This window comes from Heloderma suspectum, chromosome 4 (assembly GCF_057233095.1).
Source record: "Heloderma suspectum isolate Gila_16-S chromosome 4, 16-S_ref, whole genome shotgun sequence".
NCBI lineage: Eukaryota > Metazoa > Chordata > Lepidosauria > Squamata > Helodermatidae > Heloderma > Heloderma suspectum.
This window is the reverse complement of record NC_139461.1, coordinates 56,450,509-56,471,365: the sequence shown is the minus strand read 5'-3', so window position 1 is coordinate 56,471,365 and position 20,857 is coordinate 56,450,509. Positions and strand designations below refer to the sequence as shown.

Below are 20,857 nucleotides of genomic sequence, written 5' to 3'. Positions count from 1 at the left end.
GGGGTGCGGAGAATTTCTCCCCGAAACTTGTTCGGGGGGCCGAACACGTTGGCGCTCAGCCCCCCGAAGTTTCAGGGAGAAATTCTCCGCCATCCCTAATATGACAGAGGTGGTATGCCTTTAACAGCTATATGCCAGGTAGAAATCCCAGAGGTGCACAGCTTTGACCACCTCTGCATTTCCAGACTTGCAAAACTATACCTCTTGAATTCCTGCAAGCCACATAGCTGTTCCAAGTACAGAGCTTCCGTCAATTAAAAAGGTGCCAGATCTATTCAGACATGGCTGGGGAGGGGGGAGATTTTAGTAGGCAATGGAAGCCCATCGCTAAGTGAATCACAAAAGCTTCATACATAGATCACCATCAATGTTCATGGCACTTACAGCATAAACAAAAATGTTAGATCCCTGCCCCTAGGACCTTGAAATCTACTAACTTGGTCCTTAGTAATATTTCAGAGAATTAGGCCACAAACACTGAGATCTCCTGTAATTCATGTTTTAGATAGGATACAAGGTTTCACATGTGGAAGAAGGGTGCACTAGAACTGATTTTTGGGAAGGTAGCCCACAGTTGTCAGATAAAGAGACAAGTGTTAGTAATGAGCTGTGGCAGGAAACCAGTTAGCCAAGCAACAAAAGATCATTCTACAGCTTTACAAAGCATGACTCATTGTTATGACAGCATCTGAAACTAGATTACAGTATATCAAATAAACTAAAAATACAAAGATGCCACAGGAGCCTCTACCAAGGAATGACAAATACTGCAGAATGGGAAATTAATCAAACAATCACAAAGATTTAGATTTAAGGAAATTACTTTTTGGATTGTGCGTATATGTGCATAACGACAGGCAGAAATGCACGATTCCAGGAAGGATGAACCATTTTTCTAGCCATGATTTTTAGTCCTGGGACCAGAAAACCAAGCCTTAGGATAGTAATCTAGATGTTTCTGTAGTTGATCCATGCTGTTTCGTGTGCAGATACAATGGAAGGGCTGACATTTTTAAAAGATAAAATTACTATTAGACAAGTCTAGGGTAAGTTTCTAAGGGGAAAAAACATTTAAAAATTAGTATTGTACCTAATGATCAGTTCTATGAGGCTATTGAGCAAATGTAAATAAACACAAATATGGCCACTTATGAATCACCAAAAAAGAGGAAACGCAGCACCCCCAAAAAAGATTACAACCATTTGCATACAATTTGCATATGCTAATCTAAAAATATGTATAGATGCAAATTTCGAAAGCATTATTATAATTTAGGGTGCAGTCCTATGCATATTTAGTCAGAAATAAGTCCTACTCCTATCATTTCCCAGCATCTGTCTAAACATGCATGGGATGGCACCCTTAAATAGAAATACAGTACATCTCACCATAGTGTGGAAGACTGTGACCAGGTGACCTGTGTGCCTGCCTGTTCCAGCTGCTGTTAAGGTGTTAACTGTTGATGGGAAACAGTTTTTATCATTCCTTATCTTTAAACTGGAATTACACTGGAGAACACTTCATACAGAGGACACCTTCAAATAGAGGACTGTCCTCTGTAAAGGAGGACACATGGCCAGTGTAAGCTTAGGTAAAGTCCAGAGAGAGAGAGAGAGAGAACATATTCTTAGGGATGTCTAGATTTTAATCCTTCTGTCCAGATTTTTTTTTGCTGAAAGATGTAATGGAGACTATGTCTATGCGATCATTTTAATGAAGATTTGTGTGATGTTTTTTAGGACACAAAAAGAAAGAGAGAGACAGAGAGAGAGAGACATTGGGTTGAACCCAGACCTACTCACACTTAGAAGAGAACCACTGAAATCAATGGGACTACTTTAATCTAAGTATGACTAAGTCTGTATCCAACTCACTAACTGGGTTCTCACAACACGCTAACCCACACTCAGTGGTTGAGTGTGGGTTGTTGTTGAACTGTGGATTGTTTGTTGAATTGTGGGCTAGTGTGTTGTCTGAACTTAGGACATTTTCCATAGGGTGGCTTGTTAACCATGCAGTGTGACTTATTTTTCCTCAAACAACCCACCTTAGGAACCAATGATTTGTTGTTGGGGTGTTGTTGTTCAGGGTGGTTAACAAGCCACATTGCTTGTTAACACATTGCTTGTTAACCACCCTGGTTAATGAGCCACCCTGCAGAAAATGTCCTCGGTTCAGACAACATGCTAACCCATGGTTCAGCTTAAAACTTACCGTTCAGCAACAACCTACACTCAACCACTGAGTGTGGGTTAGCGTGTTGTGTGAACATCTTCAAATGTAAACCAATTCAAAAATGTATTTAATCAAGGAATCTTGGAATGTGTAGTTCTATAAGAGAATTGGGGATATCTCTGATCTCCCCCACTGAGCCGTCGGGCCTCTGCTTGCTACTGTCACCTTGCTACTTCAGCTTGCCTGCCTGGATAAGCTACCTACTGCTTGTTATTTCTGCCTCCCTGGTTGACATTCCCTGGCTCTGCTGGTACCTGAAAGCTCCTGCCCTAGTTGTACACCACCTTTTAAAGTCTTATATTCTGTTTTATCATGCTGTATTTTATAGTTTTAAGACCTTTGGCTATTGAACAGTATGTAAATGTAATAACTGTAATGCGCTGTACGTGGGGTTACCCTTGAAGACAGTTCGGAAGCTGCAGCTGGTACAGAACGCGGCGGCTCGCCTGATTAAAGGCAGCCGCCGGCGAGATCACATCACTCCAGTGCTGAAGGAGTTGCACTGGTTACCAGTTGTTTTCCGGGCCAAATTCAAGGTGTTGGTTTTGACCTTTAAAACCCTATATGTTTCCGGCCCAGCCTATCTTAAGGACCGCCTCCAGCAACACCAGACAGGCCGCTTAACAAGATCAGCCTCGGATGGCCTTCTCTCTGTCCCATCAGCCAGGACAGGTAGACTGGTGGGGACGAGGGAGAGGGCCTTTTCTGTGGTGGCCCCCACTCTGTGGAACTCCCTCCCTAGGGAACTCCGCCATGCCCCCTCTTTAATGAGCTTCCATCATGCATTAAATACGTGGTTGTTCAGGCAGGCATTTGGGGTGGGTTAGGGTATTTTAGAAAATGTTTTTACTGTAGAATTTTATTGTTTTAAACTGTTTTATTGTACGCTGTAGCTGGCTGGGTGACCAGCCAGATGGGCGATTAATAAATTTAATAATAAATAAAATAAATAATTAAATAAACAAACAGACAGCAGAGTCACTTATGCATTCCAAAAAAGAGGACAAAAGGGGACACAGATGTGTATAATATTTGCATAGGCTAATTTAAATGTATGGATGCAAATGTATAGATGCAAAGTTAGAAATAATCAATGTAATTTAAATAGAAACTTGATACATCTCACCATAATGGGAAAGACTGTGACTAGGTGACCTGTGTGCCTGGCCTGCTCAGTCTGCTGTCCAGGTGTTAACTGTTGATGGGCAACTTCAAGGCCTCTGATCTCCCTTCTTATTGTTCTTTATCTGTTAACTAGACAGCTCTTCAAACAGAGGATGCCTTCAAACAGAGGACTGCCCTCTGTAAAGTAGGACACATAGCTACCCTACACTTAATGAAAGTTCATGTCACAATGTATTTTAGCCTTCAGATTGCACTGGACTCTGTTATGTTTCCTGCTTCACAGGGATGTTATAAACATGACTGAAAAGTGAAACTTCAGAGGAACCTAGAGGAAACAGCCTTCCCCAACCTGGTGTCCAGATGTTTTGGACATCTCCCAACTCCCATCAGCCCAAGACAGAATGGCCAATGGTCACAGTGGTGAGAGTTATAGTCCAGAGCATCTGGAGGGCACTCAGCTGGAGAACGCTGGCATAGGAACTTGGTTGGACAGCATGATCGGACATCCTAGATAATACCATTTCACTCACTTACCTACTCCTCAGCTATGGCCCCAGCTTCAGTCTCACCCTGACCTTAGAAGTATCACAGGGTTATTCTGACTTGATAATTAAATATGTGATGACAGCTGAATCTGTGAACTGAATCCAGTGAAAAGCACTATGTTTGAGGTGATATATTAGATGCTATGTATGTTTTCATAGAGTGAAGTGGACATAGCTTCTTCAAATTCACCATCCCATTCACAGGTGGCAAAGATATGTATTGGGGAGGGATTTTAAGTTTGTTTGTTTTTTACTTTTTGCTGCCACCTGTGATAGCAATGTAACTCCCCTCAGCAACCAGTAGGCAGTGGCTTCCAACCTCCATTTTTCTTCTCCAGAATGCCTCAGGAATCATGATGCAGCATCTTTCCAAGAGAGCTTCTGGGGGGAAAGAATTGGCAGCCATCATTTTTTTCTCCTTCAGAAGCTCCCTTGTTGTTCCTGGGAAAGAAAAAACTGGTCACTCCTAGAAAGACCTCTGCTACCACAGACAACAGAAAACAATTTTTTTAAAAAATGAGAGTACTACTATTCCCCTGTTACCAATGCTGACCCCCTCTCTCCCCTGGGGCAGAGACACCCCCCAAATGTGAGCTGAAAGTTTGACAACTCAAGTCTTCTGGCTTGGCTATAGTTTGCATAAGCTATATATGCCTACATGACCAGGTTGCAGAAATCGGTGTTTCAAATGAAAATGGAGAATAAAAGTGAGCACAGTGTAGAAATTAACAGCATACTAGGTTTGGATTGATATGACATTTATCTTCACAAGTGATGTTGTCAAGCGTCATGGATGAATGAGTGGAGATCAATATTAAAATTAAGTTCTCTGTATACTTAGATGCTTTGGGTTGCCATCTTTTGTGATTGCCATGAAAGGTCAAGAAGGAGTTTCACAATGTAAAGCTAAATACAAAAACAATGAAAAGGCAGAACCTTTGTATCTTATGACTTCGCAATTATTACAGGGGGTGATAAAGCTGCTAATTATATTTGTATTTGATCATTCACTACAAAGAAGATAAGTGACTTTTACAATGTTTTTTTCTCCATCTGTCCTTACAAGTGCAAATGAATTATCTATTCTTCTGAAAAGAAATATCAGATAAATGTGATTAAAGCAATTTCCTTGTACTCATTATTGATTGACTAAGAGCAATCCTTGCTAATCCTCAGAGGAATGGAATTTATTTCCTCACATGACAAAACAGAAAAGGCTTGGAGTAACAGAAATATGATTAAGAATGAGTAATTTCTGTATTTAAAAATGATTTTGCACCATTTGGTGTGAACAAGAAAAGGAATTTATCTGATCCAAAGTTCTTTCAACAAATATGAAAAAGGCTGGTATTTCAGCGAATCCCTTCCACCATAATAACAGTTTAAAAAATATTATTAAACGTTTTGAAAGATGTGATGACTCTTTTCCAGCTTTGCAGCACTTATGTGCAGGGAATGCTGATCAAATTTGCAGATGACACAAAATTGGGAGGGATAGCTAATACTTTGGAAGACAGAAACAAAATTCAAAGTGATCTGGATAGACTGGAGTGCTGGGCAGAAAACAACAGAATGGCATTTAATAGGGACAAATGCCAAGTTCTGCACCTAGGAAAAAGAAACCAAATGCACAGTTACAAGATGGGGGATACGTGGCTCAACCACACTACGAGCGAGAAGGATCTTGGAATTGTCGTCGATCACAAGCTGAATATGAGCCAACAATGTGATGTGGCTGCAAAAAAGGCAAATGCTATTTTGGGCTGCATTAATAGAAGCATCGCTTCCAAATCCCGGGAAGTACTAGTTCCCCTCTACTCAGCACTGGTTAGGCCTCATCTGGAGTACTGTGTCCAGTTCTGGGCACCACACTTTAAGAAGGATGCAGACAAGCTGGAGAGGGTTCAAAGGAGGGCAACAAAGATGATCAGGGGACTGGAAACAAAGCCCTATGAAGAGAGACTGAAAGAACTGGGCATGTTTAGCCTTGAGAAGAGAAGACTGAGGGGAGATATGATAGCACTCTTCAAGTACTTGAAAGGTTGTCACAGAGAAGAAGGCCAGGATCTCTTCTTGATCATCCCAGAGTGCAGGACACGGAATAATGGGCTCAAGTTACAGGAAGCCAGATTCCGGCTGAACATCAGGAAAAACTTCCTGAGTGTCAGAGCAATACGGCAATGGAACCAATTACCTGGGGAGGTGGTGGGCTCTCCCACACTGGAGGCCTTTAAGACGAGGCTGGACAGCCATTTGTCAGGGATGCTCTGACTTGGATTCCTGCATTGAGCAGGGGGTTGGACTCGATGGCCTTGTAGGCCCCTTCCAACCCTACTATTCTATGATTCTATGTCCTCTTATTCTTAAACAGACATGGAGCAAATGTGGGTATGGAATATGTAGCAAACATGAGGTGAGGTGACATAGCTCAGTGGCAGAGCGCATGCCTTACACATGGAAGTTCTTAGGTTCAACCCCCAGCATCTCTAGGAACCACTGCCAATCAGTTTAGACCATACTGAGCTAGATGGACCAATGGCAGCCTCCTGTTTCTCTCTACAGTCAAGTTAGTACCCTTTAGTAAAAGCCCTTCCAGCAAGAATACCCTCATCTGTTACTTAGGTATGGGACATTGCACCACTAGCTCTAATTCTGAGATAGGCCAAGTATATCACTAAAGAAGTAGAAAAGCAGTGTGGTGTAGTGGCTAAAGTACTGGGCTGGGACTCTGGAGATCCAGCTTCTAGTCCCCACTCAGCCATGAAGCTCACTGGGTGAGTTTGTATCAGTCACTGACTCTCAGTCTAACCTGCCTCACAGGGTTGTTGTAAGGATAAAATGGAGAGGAGGAGGATCTTGTAAGTCGCCTTGGATTCCTTGCAAGAGGGAAAATGGTGGGATAGAAATGTAATAAATAAATAAAGCATGTGATGTTTGTGAGTGAGTGTGTGTTTTAATATCTGGAAAAACCCAGGGGCTCCAAGTGTATATGCTTAACAAAGAGCCTTTGGCAACAAACAATTCACTCAAGGGATGTGTGGGAACTGGGAAGCTTTCGACCTTGGAGACGTACTGATAACAGTGCAAGCAGTTTCTGGGGCAATTTACTAGTACTAGTGCTGTAGAATGTTTCCCTCATCTATTTGCCTAAGTAATACAGTACAGTGAACTTAAACAATATTAACCCAGTAAAACAAACTACCTAGTGAAACAAACATACCCACACATCCTCATCCACTCACTTGCTCACATATTCACCCTTCTAGAATGCTGCTATCAACATGGTAGATGAATGAATGATGAATTAGGGAACTTTCATACCTACCTTTCAGCTTGGATCCACAACTGGGGCAGGTAAATTACAGTATAACTATCATAAAATTTGTGTGCTGCCCATAAGCCCATAACAGTACAATCCAATGCAAGTCTACTCAGAAGTAAGCCCTATTGAGTTCAATGGGACTTCAGCCCAGGTAAGTGCATATTGGATTGCAGCCTCAGAGTGCTATCAAAGGTGGAGCCTCCTTGTTGAAATTTTGTAAATAAATGTACTGTCTTATAGAATCCTAAACTGTGTTTTGTTTTTTCTTTCTGCTTCAGAAATGGAGGAACCTATCTAAAGTGGACCCAACCTGATTTCTTGCCAACTTTCATTCTCCTAAAGACTCTGGCTTTGCTGCTACATCCTTGCCAGGATGGCCGAAAAGGCTCCTCCAGGGATAAACAAAAAGTTGTCAAGGTCTACCCAGTCCCTTCCACCAGAACCAGTGGAGATAATCAGGAGCAAAGCATGTTCAAGGAGAGTCAAAATTAATGTAGGTGGGCTCAACCATGAAGTTCTATGGAGGACTTTAGATAGACTTCCACGGACACGATTAGGGAAGCTCAGAGACTGCAATACTAATGAATCCTTACTAGAAGTATGCGATGACTATAATCTCAATGAGAATGAATATTTCTTTGATAGACACCCAGGTGCTTTCACCTCCATTTTGAATTTCTATAGGACAGGGAAGCTACACATGATGGAGGAAATGTGTGCGCTCTCTTTTGGCCAGGAGCTAGATTATTGGGGGATCGATGAAATATATTTAGAGTCTTGTTGCCAGGCAAGATACCATCAGAAGAAAGAGCAAATGAATGAAGAACTAAGGAGAGAGGCAGAAACAATGAGAGAAAGAGAAGGGGAAGAATTTGATAATGCTTGCTGCCCAGAGAAAAGGAAAAAACTCTGGGACTTGCTGGAGAAACCCAACTCATCCGTGGCTGCAAAGGTAGGATTGATGATGAGTTTAACACACAATAATATTTTGTAATGTTATGTATACATCAAAATGTATTAATAAGCTTCACTGAAAATGTATGATAGGGATTACAAATAATATACATTTAACTGTGAGTTTTCTTTTTCATTTTTAATCCTAGGGAGAAAGACATAGAGGTTAATCCAAAAGACTATGTGGGGCTCTGTCTTGTAGGCTTTGTCCCATCTTCTGAGGCCCTCCCTTCCCATTTCTCTTCTCCATGCTATATGCCAAGCTACCCCCTAAATTTGGGTAACCTCAGAGAGTTTCCTTCAGTGCAGTGTGGACAACTGTGATTGGATCATCAAAAATGGTGGAGTTCTGGCTTGCATGGGCACAAGGGGATCTGGATTCTGGTAGTATTCGTTAGTTAGACTAATGCTCGGTACCTAAGAATGATTTTTAAGGCTGCAATCTTATGCACATTTACCTGGGAGTAAATCCCATTGAACTCAATGGAGTTACTACAGAGTAGGTTTGTATAGGATTGGGCTATATTTTCTTCTCTTCTTACCCATTTTTTCCTGTCTTGTTGTGAAGTAATGTGTGATATCTCAGCTCTAACTTCAGTTCACTTTCACTGTGGTCAGTGGCTAAATTCCCACAAGCAAGAGTAAGCTTAGTACTAGGCCAGCCAGGTTTCTTTGAAAATCTTAAATAAATCTGTGTCTTTTTAGTGGATCAGCCTTTTAAAAATAGCTTGGCAAAGCATAATTAATATGACAAAGTGTCATTGACAAAATGCCTGGTCAAGGTAGTGTTTGAAAATGAAGGCTAATTGTTTAATGCTGTGTTTGGATCTAACAATCAACCAGAACTGGAGTATGGCAGCTCCATGCCTCTGGGTCCTGGTTTATTATCTGGAAGCAACAGGTGCCAGGGTTTACCTTTCTGGTACATGATTCTTCGTGTGTTTGCTCTGTCTGTTCAAACAGCATTGAAAGTGCTGCCTGTGCTGACCCAGAATCTCTGCAGCAGCGTGTTACTAACTAGCTGTGTGCTCAAGATCCCAGAGACCAGTCTGGAGGAGACGAAGCATGTCATTGAGTTGATGCACCAAATCCCCTACAGAGCAAGGGCTAGATCAAAAGCTCTCGGCAGCCTGGGCAGCTTACTGATCCAAAAGCTACTGGTGTCAGGTTTGCAGAGTACAGCTGGCCTGCCTTCTGTCTCTCGAGGAAAGCATTGGCATTGAATGAAATCATAGTTGTATAGAAAAGGAAAGACTGTGACTTTTACATAAACCAATGCTATTCGTACTCTACCTTTGGGAAATGCATGGGCTGCAGACAGTCCACACTACTGAGCACAAGTGAGTTTTGACATCTGGGGTATACCTGCACCTCAGAAGCATGATCGGTTTTATATAACAGTCGTGGCTTGCTGCCAAGAATCCTGGGGCTTGTAGTGGTGCTAAAAATGGTCTGTTGGAGAATATTTATTTATTTATTTATTTATTTATTTATTAAATGTATATACTGCCCAGCTGGCAGGTGCCCTCAAGGTGGTTTACAGTCATCACCCAAAAAAGGGCCACCCAAAACAGCAATAAAATAACAATGGAAACAATAAATACAACAATGAAAATATCAAAATATTAAAGAGCCAGCAATAAAGTTAAGAACCAGAGCTGCAGGTTAAAGATGAAATGTTGCTGGGAGAGGAATGTCTTTACCTGGCATCTTCATGTATACAATGAAGATGCCAGGCGGATCTCCCTGGGAAGGGCACTCCACAGACCTTTCATTGCTCTTCATAGAACCAGAGTCCCAGGGCTCCCTGAGAAGAAGGAATGACTGGGAAGCCAGTGTAAGGGCACAATCCTATGCATGCTTAGACAGAAAAAAGGCCTACAACCATGCTGAGAGTTGTAGGCCTTTTTTCTGTCTAAACATGTACAGGATCTTGCCTTAAGTGTGTAAAGTAGGCGCAACCTTACAACTAGTTTGAAGATAGTAGCAAGATGCTGGCTGGCAGGTGAGACCTAATAAAAGAAGACATCAGAGTCTTTGCAGTCTAACCAGTCTTTAGCTATAGTGAAGGAAGACTGCAGCGTGTACATGCACTTTTTGCAAGCATGCATGGATGGACACGCATGCATGCTGCTCACCGCACCCAGGACAGGGACTATTAGGATTGATATCTCTGAAACTGCACCTCAGTGGTTGATTTGTTCCTAGAGTTCAGCAAATAAAAAAGATAGAGAACTTGTGCGAGTCTGAAATAAATTTAGGTGAGTGCCGCTGTGGATGATGGGAGTTGTAGTCCAACACATCTGGAGGCTGCCAGGTTGGAGAAGTCTGACCTTGTGAAATATCAAAGGATAATTCTTTTCCTCTTTCTGAAACGTCTCTACTTTCAAAAGCACGATTGCGTTATTTTCGCAGCTTTCTGAAGCACCGACAGCGCATCTGTGCAAAAGTACAGGTCATCCTAATCCTTCGGGATCTGCCTGTATATTCTGAAATTATTGCTAAAATTCATCCCCTTGATTTATCTGTATACTGCAGAACATTCATGGGACATAGACTATATATTGCTTCCTTTAAAGTACCTTTACACTTGAAGAGTTTGAAAGATATTTCTTCAATAATTCCTTCTCCCTTTTCATGAGAAGCATCTGTTTTATAAATCTCCACTTACTGGCTGCAAATTCAGGATTTGTCCCATGGGAATCACATCATAACTAATCAATTAAATAAAGTGTACCTCTCCTTCACCTTTACCAAGCGGCAGAAAGACTTCATGGCGTGTGTTCATTTTCACAGCCTAGTATTCACTGTTTTTCACAGAAATGGATGGGAGATTATTAAAAAAAAATGTGGCAGGATTAAGGGCCTCCAAAAGATTTAATTCAGGTTAACATACATGTAGCATGAACAACTGTCTAAGCTTACCTTATCCCAACAGATACCTTCCTGTAAGCAGAGGACTTTTCTGTTCTGTATTTAATGGCTAGTATTTATTATGCAGGGCCGAATCACACAAGACGTTACCTTCTGCATGTTTTGTTCAAACTATGCAATTGAAACCACATAATGCCACTACTACCAAAGCACAGCTACATGGCAGAAAAAGTATCTGCAGTTCAAATAACTTCAGCTGACTCGATCTAGAACCTCTGTAAAACTGAAATTCTATAAGTAGATCAAGGAGTTTTAGAAATAACAACTGCTTTGTTCCTGTGTTAGTTCTTATGCCAATAAATATGTAGGACCAAGCAGAAAAAGACAGAGAAATAGAGACTTCATTTGCAAACATAATGTAGATGGAACCAACCCAGTAACAAAATGTCTTTACCTCCTCCCTATTGATATATTCTCCCATAAAGTGAAACAAATATTATGAAAAATCAGGTCTGTTGGCATTGTATGGTGGTTCTGTGGCTAATTTCTAACAAGAGAGTTGTCAGCAAAGAGCTGGATGTGCCTGATCTCGGAAGCTAAGCAGGTCAGCCCTGGTTAGTACTTGGATGGGAGACTGCCTGGGAATCAGCCTTCCTGCACTGAGCAGGGGGTTGGACTCAATGGTCTTGTAGGCCCCTTCCAACCCTATGATTCTATGATTCAGGGCCCAGGCCTGCCTATCTCTAAGAGAAGCCTTATGCCCTGTCCCTTGTGTTTTCAGGTGCGCTGTATGCTCTTTTTCAGTAAGGGAGAGAAAACACTCTGCACATTCTCACAGGAACTCTTCTTTTTCATTATTTCTAAAGAAAGTTTCTGGTAAACAGCTTCTGGTAAACAGGGTCTACCCTTGAGGGGGCAAGATTTAACACAGTCCCGCCAATAGGGTTGCCAGGTATCCTATGGGTCAGATTGTAAGACTCAGGCGACAGCAGAGCCTGGGACCTCAAAGGTGGTGTCTGTGGAATTGGGGAGGGGACACTGCTAGTTAATGCCCAGTGACTAAGAGAACTCAAGCCTCTCTTTCTAGCAGATCTCCAGTGCCTGCTTTCCCATGAGTTTTCAATATGTCTATTTGTATGTCTTTCTTAGTATCCACCTCCCCATCACTGTCTTTTTCTTTCTCCAGGAGAGAAAGATTCAGAAACGAAAGAATGGAAGTGTGTGTATGTGTGTGTGTGGGGGGGGGTGTTGTTAGGCTGGTGGGGTGGGGAGAGGCAGGGTGGTTAAAATTTAGAATGGGGAAGACAGTTGAAAATATAGGCCAGGGGTTTATCCTTTTCTTAAACTTCTCTTTCCCCCTCTTTTTATTAGTATTATTATTATCATTATGGGGTTGTTGTTGTTGTTGTTGTTATTATTATTATTATTATTATTACTATTCCTTGTTGGCTAAACCTTTAATGTTTATTAATACGCATTAACTGAATGGTAATTTATGGCCAATGGAAATGGAATGTTTGTGTCTATTTCTGTGCTATAAGGCTGTTTGAATATTTGGTTTGTTCTTATTGAAGTTTAATATAATTCTGTTTTTTTCTTTTTTTCTTTCTTTCTCTTCCTTCTTTTGCTATCCTCCCCTTTTTCTTTTTCTTAGAATACTGTAATGTTGGAAACTGAAGATTCTGAGTATATTGTTGGTAGTGTTTATTTCATTTATTAAAAGAGAGAGAGAGAGAGAGAGATTCCAGAGAGAGAGAGAGAGAGAGAGAGAGAGAATATAGGCCAGGGGCAGTGGAGGCTGGTGGCTCTGAATTTGGTGGGGCTGTAAATGCATTCTGGGGTTCAGTCAGAACCGCCCAGAACTCTAAAGGTGCTATCCAAGGTGCTGACACAATTTTTGGGTTAGGGTTCAGCACTTTAGATAGCTTCTTTAGAGTTCTGGCTGGTTCTGACTGAAACCCAGAATAGATTCACAGCCGCACAGAAATTGGAGCCACCAGCCTCCACTGGCCAGTGGCGCATAACCCCAACCCGCAGGCCTAATCTAGCCTGTGGAGGCTCCTTTGGTTCCTCCAGGTGCCGGGGCTTGACCTCCAAGTCCCATCTCCTGGAAGGTTCCCCCTTGGAGAAACCCCTGCTGTTATATCTGACCCCCATTAAGACATAATAGCAGGGATGGTAGCTACAGGGGACAGCTCTGGCCAAGTCTTCCTCCATGCCCCCAATGCTGCCCCCGATGGGGACGGCAAGAGACATGCGGAGGAGCCGCCCGACTCACCAGTACTGGGAAGAGCCTCTCTACAGCGCAGAGAAAGTGAAGATGGGTGCGGCGTTGGGTGATGATGTCAGTGGACATGGTGACCCGGCCCATGGACGGCATGGCAGTGGGCAATTTGTACCCCTATCAAAGATTAGTTCTTTACCCCTTATATAGGCCATGTGGGAAACGTCCTCTTCCCTTGCTTCTGGCTCCTTACCTTGAATGGCTTCCCCTGGAGATCCAGTATGGAGGATCACGCTCACAAATGTTTGATCAAATTTGGAGACCTTGTAACCCTACCTACCAAAGGGCCCCCTCAATCAGATTTGTATCCATCTAAATGTTCTATATAGCGTCATGCAAGCCTCTCTCAGCAGCTCCCCTGAATTTAAAATCAATCACCATATTCATCTTTAATCGTTCAAATGCAATAATAAAAGTATTCTTTAATATCAGAAAATACACATGTGTTTAGTGCTTTGCCCACAGATGGTAGTATATTAAGAAATGCAATAAAATGTCAGTTGGTAATTGATTTTGTTTTAAAAGCTTGCATATGTGGATAAGTGAGTCAATTATTAAAATATTATTTACCTTCAGTTCTTTCAGAGTGAGGTATCATGTAACTAATGATTCAGCATTATTTTTAGCTGGCACAATTATGGGGAGAAAAAATAGACCCCGTGTTTGAACTATCCTACTTCAGTGGCATTTTAATGCCTTGGTGAATTATATATAAGGCTTCTTTCTGAGCCATATCTGGAACGACTGGCTTCTGCTCTGTTGCGACCGAATTGCTGAATATACTGACATTTGAATCAAACAAACAAAATACTCACTGAAAGTAACCTGTTAGTTGCTGACAGTCCTTCATAACTCAGGTACTTAGTGAAGGTAACACCAGGGACAGCAAGCCAAACTCAGACAATCCATCAGCGGCTTCCAGCAGCTGCAGCAGTGAGAATCTCCCCATCCGTCAAATGCATGCAGGGACAGGATGGTTCCTGTCATGAGCTTTGAAAAGAGGACTCCATTGGCTTGGCAGACTTTTATGAATTAAAGCAACACAGAAGCCATCGTTTCACACTCACACTGGAAAACATTCATAAATGGGATTGGGTATAATCCTAGGACAGGACAGCGCACAATTTGGGTTGCTCTGCGCCATCCCCAGCTGGCCTGCCAATCGCTTGCCAGCCCACCCCCTTTTGCTGCCCAGCAAGGCAGCAAAAAGAACAATGTTTATTAAGGTCCCAAAGGGCCATTAGGCTTAGCTGGTGATCCGCACTTTCATCTGGGTGGGTCACAAGGGGCGGCAAGACACTGCCAAGTGGTGGTGATAGCGACCAGGGCTGAATCTACACATAGCAGTTATACCGTTATCATAACTATTGGTACACATGACACCAATGGGCACCAACAGTTACGATAACGGTATAACTGCTATGTGTAGATTCAGCCTAGCTTAAAAGGAAATCAGTCAGATGCATGGAGAATAAGTCTATCGATGGCTACTGGTCATGATGGCAATCTGGAACTTTCATGTCCAGAAGCAATAAGCCACTGAGGGTCAATCTACGCATGACATTAGCCACACAGCATGAAGTTGAGGCTTCTTTCTTTTCACTCTACAGTGTGTGTGGCCCCTTTTCTGATCGGGACTTCTGAACACCAGGAAGAGAGGATTGAACTTTCCTCCCCTTTGCTTCCCAAAAGTCTCCCCGCCCCTGGCCATGCATGCCGGGGTTAAAAAAAAGAAAAATGTTTCCATCGGCATCAGTTGAGGCTTTTTAAAAACCCTACATGGGGGGTGGGGGGAAATGCAAGTGTTGCGGGGAAGGTATGATCTTCCCTCCTGGTGCACAGTAGTCCCAGTCTGAATCAGGGCTGTGCTCACTTACTGCAGAGTAAAAAGAGAGAGAAGCCCAGTTACACACTAAGCAATTAATATAATGTGCAATTTGACCCTGAATACCACCTGGGAGCAACAAGAGGAGAAGGTTCCTGCCTGTTTGTGGGCCTTCCAGAGGCATCTGATTAAATACTGTGGGGAAACAGGAGCGGGTTTAGATGGGCCATTGGTCTGATCCTGATAGCCTCCAGATAATGACTTCTGTTTTCTTGGTTACATGGGTCTCCCATTCCCCAAACCAGGCCAATGCTTTTGCATCATAAGTCAGTATGGAAGCAAAGTGTGTCCATAGCAGAACTTCCTTAACTGTGGTCATTCCTTTTGCCTCAAGCAAATTCTTGAACTGTAGGTACATTTTCAGTGTAGCTAACTAAACTACCATAAGGCTAGGATTTACCAAGTGACTGGGCACATCATGAGCGGACCTTTTGATTGTAATGTGCCATCACCTAAACAAACATGCCTCTATTCTGCATTTCACAGAGCATGCCTTAGAAAAATGCTGCAGGTGTCTTGTATATTATTCTAAGCTTTTCTTTATTCTCTCTTACATGATTGTTCTGAAACAGTTCAGGGATGAAATGTACAGCATAGTGAATCAACATAATTTTAGTTTTTCATACCATGCTGCATTTGTTGCAAACAAAGATCTATATATTGTCTGTATGATTCCAATCGACTTCCTAGGAACATAGCAAATCCATATGATGTTCCCTGTATGCTGGGTTTGGAGTGCTGATCTCAAGCTTACCTGCATGATGATGTAATAGCACGCTTAGGCAGACAAATCTCTAAAGAGTAAGACTATGCTGCTGGAGAGGTGTAGGTGTGTGTGCATCTGTGTGTGTATGTTGTTTATGTGCATGACATTTGTGAAATGTGGTCTCCAATTCCACAGGAGTATTTCCATGTTGGATGCAATCCTTACTTTCCACATACTGCATCGCTGTGGTATATTAAAAGACTGGACATGTGAGACTGGCACAGCTGTGGGAGAAAACAGCATCTTATCGGAACGATCTATTTGACTGGCTAATGCCGTCTGTTCCTTAGCCAGATAATTGCTCTCACGCAAACCCCCAGTTGAATGAATGGAAATTGTGTAGGGGCAGCGCTTTAGCAAACTGTATACAGAAAGCAGATAATTATGCCTGTGTGGGCACATTGATATTTAAGGGCCAAATCCCAACTTCATGAAAGCCAAGACAGCTTCTTTTGGTTTTATCTTAACAAGGAACCTGGTGATCCATTTATAAACGAGCACCCAAACTAAAAGAGCTTGGTTAGACTGAATGATTTGTATCCCTTGTCAGAGCTAATATAATACGTATATCAGGTTTGCCTGATTGTGATAGGAAATCCCTGTACAAGGCATGACATACATAGTTGCTTTCAAGGACTGACCTTCAACAAAGTTATTGGTAAGGCTGAATAAACATCTAGGGAAGAAAAGTCACAGGTTGTTTTGATCACAATGTAATTAGACCAGGGATGGCCAACTTCAGACGGGGCCAAATCCTCCCAGACCAAGACAGCCAGAGGACTAACGCCGCCCCCACACACACACATACACCTATGACATCACCACTTTCTCCACCACCTCCAGTAACTTGATTGGGTCTTAAAATGGACATATGGATATAAGGTGAAGTTGGCAGTCATCCTTCCCAGGACAAACAAAATGTCTTCTCTTTTCATATTTGGGGTACTTACTGGGTCAGAAGCAGCATGTATTATATGCTTGGAATACTGTGTACAGTTCTGGTCACCACACCTAAAAAAAAGATATTGTAGAGCTGGAAAAAGTGCAGAAAAAGGCAACTAAAATGATCCAGGGGCTGGAGCATCTCCCCTATGAAAGAAGGTTACAACAGCTGGGATTGTTTAGCTTGGAAAAAATGAGGGTAAGGAGAGACATGATAGAGGTCTACAAAATTATGCATGGTGTGGAGAATGTGGATAAGGAGACATTTTTCTCTCTCTCTCAAAATACTAGAACCTGGGGTCATCCTATGAAGCTGATTGGTGGGAGATTCAAGACAGATAAAAGGAAGTACTTCTTCACACAGGACATAATTAAACTATGGAATTGGCTCCCACAGGGTGTAGTGATGGCCACCAGTTTGGATGGCTTTAAAAGGGGTTGGACAAATTCCTGGAGGAAAAGGCTACCAATCTTGATGGCTATGTGCTACCTCCAGTACCAGAGGCAGTGAACCTAGGTACACCAGTTGCTGGGTAGCATGGGTGGGAGGGTGCTGTTGCGCTCATGCCCTGCTTGTGGGTTCCCAGTCAACAGCTGGTTGGCCACTGTGTGAACAGAATGCTGGATAGACCCTTGGTCTGATCCAGCATGGCTCTTCTTATGTTCTTATGTTCTTATGTTCTTATATGCTTCTTTTGGCCTGGGAAGCTTGGCTTTCTGAGTGAGCAGTAAACTGATGCTTAGACATATAAAATTATATCTTCGCTGCAACTGAGTAGTCATCCTACTGCAGTCCAAAAGCAGATGGCAAGTTACTGGCACCAGAGAAGCTTTTTGTCTAGCTGGAGATGCCTTTCTCTGATATTTACAATTGCCCATATTTAGGTTCATGTGACCCAAACAAGCAGCAAGAAGTTGGTAACTGAATCCTAATGCATGTAATTTGTTTGCTTAGATTCTAGAACATCAACAATCCTTGAAGTTAGGTTTTTCTCATCCAAGTTCTAGTTGGTTTACTGAAAGCTGGTCAACCTTATTCTCTACGACAGCCTTCCCCAACATCTGGTGCTGTCCAGATGTGCTGAGATATAAAGCTACTGGAAGTGGTGGAGAAGGTGGAGATGTCATAGGTGTATGTGGAGTGGCTGTCGGAGTTCTAGTCTAACCAGTCTGGAGGGCACCAGATGGAGGGTTTGGGAAAGTTGCTGTAGGACTTTAAGATGATCTGAGACAATGTCTTGGACTTGACCATCTTCAAATAGTGAGAAAGTTTGCTTGATATGAATTCAAATACAAACTTTCTGATTCTAATGAATTGCTAATGAAGATCAAGGATAAAATTCTGATTCTGCTGAAGTTAATAAAGAATTTAGCTGCTGACCCCATTCAAGCAAGGCATTTTATGCAGAGTGTGTTTACTCAATAGCTTTCATCAAAAATGGCATTGCACTTCACTAGACTTATACCTAAACCCTTGGCTCCTCTTACCTAAAACCTATGTGGAATATCTATGCTTTTCTGTTCTTTTCTGCATGATGAAAACTAAATAGCAGTCTAACTGCGGTGAAGTTCCTCACAAAATCTTAGAAGTAACTTTTCCCACCCCCTATAGTAAATCTCAATGCAAGATACTGGAGGACACCGCCACTCAGAATGTCATGTTTTTACTTATCTTTCATTGAGTCCCAGTTGATGCAACCATGAAGGTTTGATGGTGCTTAAAATAGCAGAGGTATAGGACATGCCAGAACTATCCCAAGGGCAGCCAAGTAACAGTAATACAATAACGGATGTCGACAGTCCAATCCAGGATGCTTCTCTGGAAGGGAGCTGACATTCCTTGCATTACCATGTTCACTTTACCTTTTCTTTGGCTAGTGTAATATTGTGCAAGTCAGAATTTTCAATGAACTGGGGGAAAATGTGGAAATCAAGATTTCTAAAACAATCACAGATATTCATATAGCCAAAAAAAAAAAAAAAATCTACCCCAAAACCCAGATGGTATAAAATGCTTAGACTTCAATTTGTGTTTCAAAGGCTTCCAACCTGATCCTGTTTCCTCCAGTTTCCTTCTGCAGTGGAGATGGTAAGAGACAGCCACCTCCACCCACTTCCTGGGAATGGTTTTGGACTTCAGATCAAGCAGATATGTTAGTATTTGTGCCATTAGAGGAACACCTGATGAAGATCAAGGATAAAATTCTGATTCTGCTGAAGTTAATAAAGAATTTAGCTGCTGACCCCATTCAAGCAAGGCATTTTATGCAGAGTGTGTTTACTCAATAGCTTTCATCAAAAATGGCATTGCACTTCACTAGACTTATACCTAAACCCTTGGCTCCTCTTGCCTAAAACCTATGTGGAATATCTAAGGAATAGATGCTTTGACTTTTTTTCCTAGATAGATTTGTTCCAGAGCATTATAATCTCATCATTATGTTTTCTTAATTAAATTTATTAGACTGATCAATCAGTCCTGCTTTAGTGACATGCCTGCTTCTGCTGAAGAAAAGGAGTCTAACATCATATGGTAGCTTGATGTTAAAATGAAAAAGTCAATAATCTGCAAATGATGACTGTCTGCAGAAGGTATCTGAATTAGATTAGCATCTAGCCCAGGGGTCCCCAGCCTTTATGGACCCATGGGCACATTTGGGAATTTGAGAAACTGCTGTGGGCACCACCACAAAATGGCTCCCATGGAGGATGTAGCTAGTCCCATAATGGCTACCATGGGGGCCTGGCTAGTCAAAAGATATGGAGGGGGGAGAAGTAGCAAGGCTAAAGGCTGGGAGGGGGGCAATAGCAATGCAAAGGGGTAGAGGGGAGAGAAAGAGTGAGGCTAGAGGCTAGAAGAGAAAAGAAACGGTGAGATAAAAAGGTGCAGGAAGAGAAATAGCAAAGCTAGAGACAGGGAGTAGAGAGAAGCAGGAAGATAAAGGGGTGAGTGGGAGAGAAAAAACAAGGCCAGGGATGGGGAAGGAAGAGAAATAGCCAGGAAAGGGGTTGGGTGATGAGAAATAGCAAGGCTAGAGGCTGGGAGTGGAGGGACAGAGGAAGAGCAGAGGGGAAAGGTCTGTGTGGGTGGCAGAAGATTGAGCGGGGCCAGGAAGCAACTCTTTGCTTGTCTTCCTGCCCAATGAACAGCTGATAAGCAGCAGGTTCAGGAACAGGAATGAGAACCTGGTGCCCTAACTTTTTTTCAGTTTTTAAAAATTAAAAATAAATTTTTGAAGGGGCAGGGAGTGGAGAGCTTCATGGGCACTGTTGGAGGTCCCCACGGGCACTACACTGGGAACCCTTGATCAAGCCCTTGTCCTTACCCCGGGGTTGGCTTGCCCATTTCCCTGTTCCCAATCCAGAGAATTGCATGACAAACTGTATGGGGCTTGAGGCTTGTTCTTCTCAAACAGCACACAACACACCCACAACATACACACAAATGTTGCACAGAAAATTGCTTAATGATTTGTGATATGGAAAGGGAGTTTTCTCTGCTGGGGTGGAATGAATCTAATGGTCCATTGGGCATGTGCAAGAATTTCTAAAGTGATTCTCTAAATGTGTGGCCTAGGATACCTGATCTTGGACAGTCTAATCTACATACCAAATTCAAAATTCTAATATTTGTCATCAACACTGATAACATTTTCAGCAAATTACTCAGTTTGATTGAATCAGAACCCAAGGCAAGTTCTCGTTAGTTATGCGGTCTTACAGAAAAGTCACCTAGGACTCTTTTACCATGGAAGAGCAAAGTATTCCACATTCATAGAATAAAACAAAGATGTATGACCTAGCCAAGTATCTAGAGGAAAAACCATATTTCTACAGTATTGGGGGAAAAATAAAATATTGAAAAAAGGGCTTGGGAAACTCAGAAAAGAAGCAGAATTTTTGAATTTGGTTTGGAAGAGGTCT

General features: G+C 42.3%; 1 protein-coding gene across 2 annotated transcripts in view; it reads left to right on the top strand.

The window, feature by feature from the left end:
• KCNB2 (potassium voltage-gated channel subfamily B member 2) overlaps positions 1-20,857 on the top strand; it is a 276,957-nt gene that overhangs the window by 10,152 nt on the left and 245,948 nt on the right. For both annotated transcript variants that reach the window (XR_014790096.1, XM_084849281.1), the window contains exon 2: positions 7,507-8,180. Coding sequence is in view for 1 of the 2 variants with exons in the window: in XM_084849281.1 (XP_084705407.1) it covers positions 7,602-8,180 (579 nt within the window). In the remaining variant the exon portion in view is untranslated. The remainder of the gene's footprint in view (positions 1-7,506; positions 8,181-20,857) is intronic.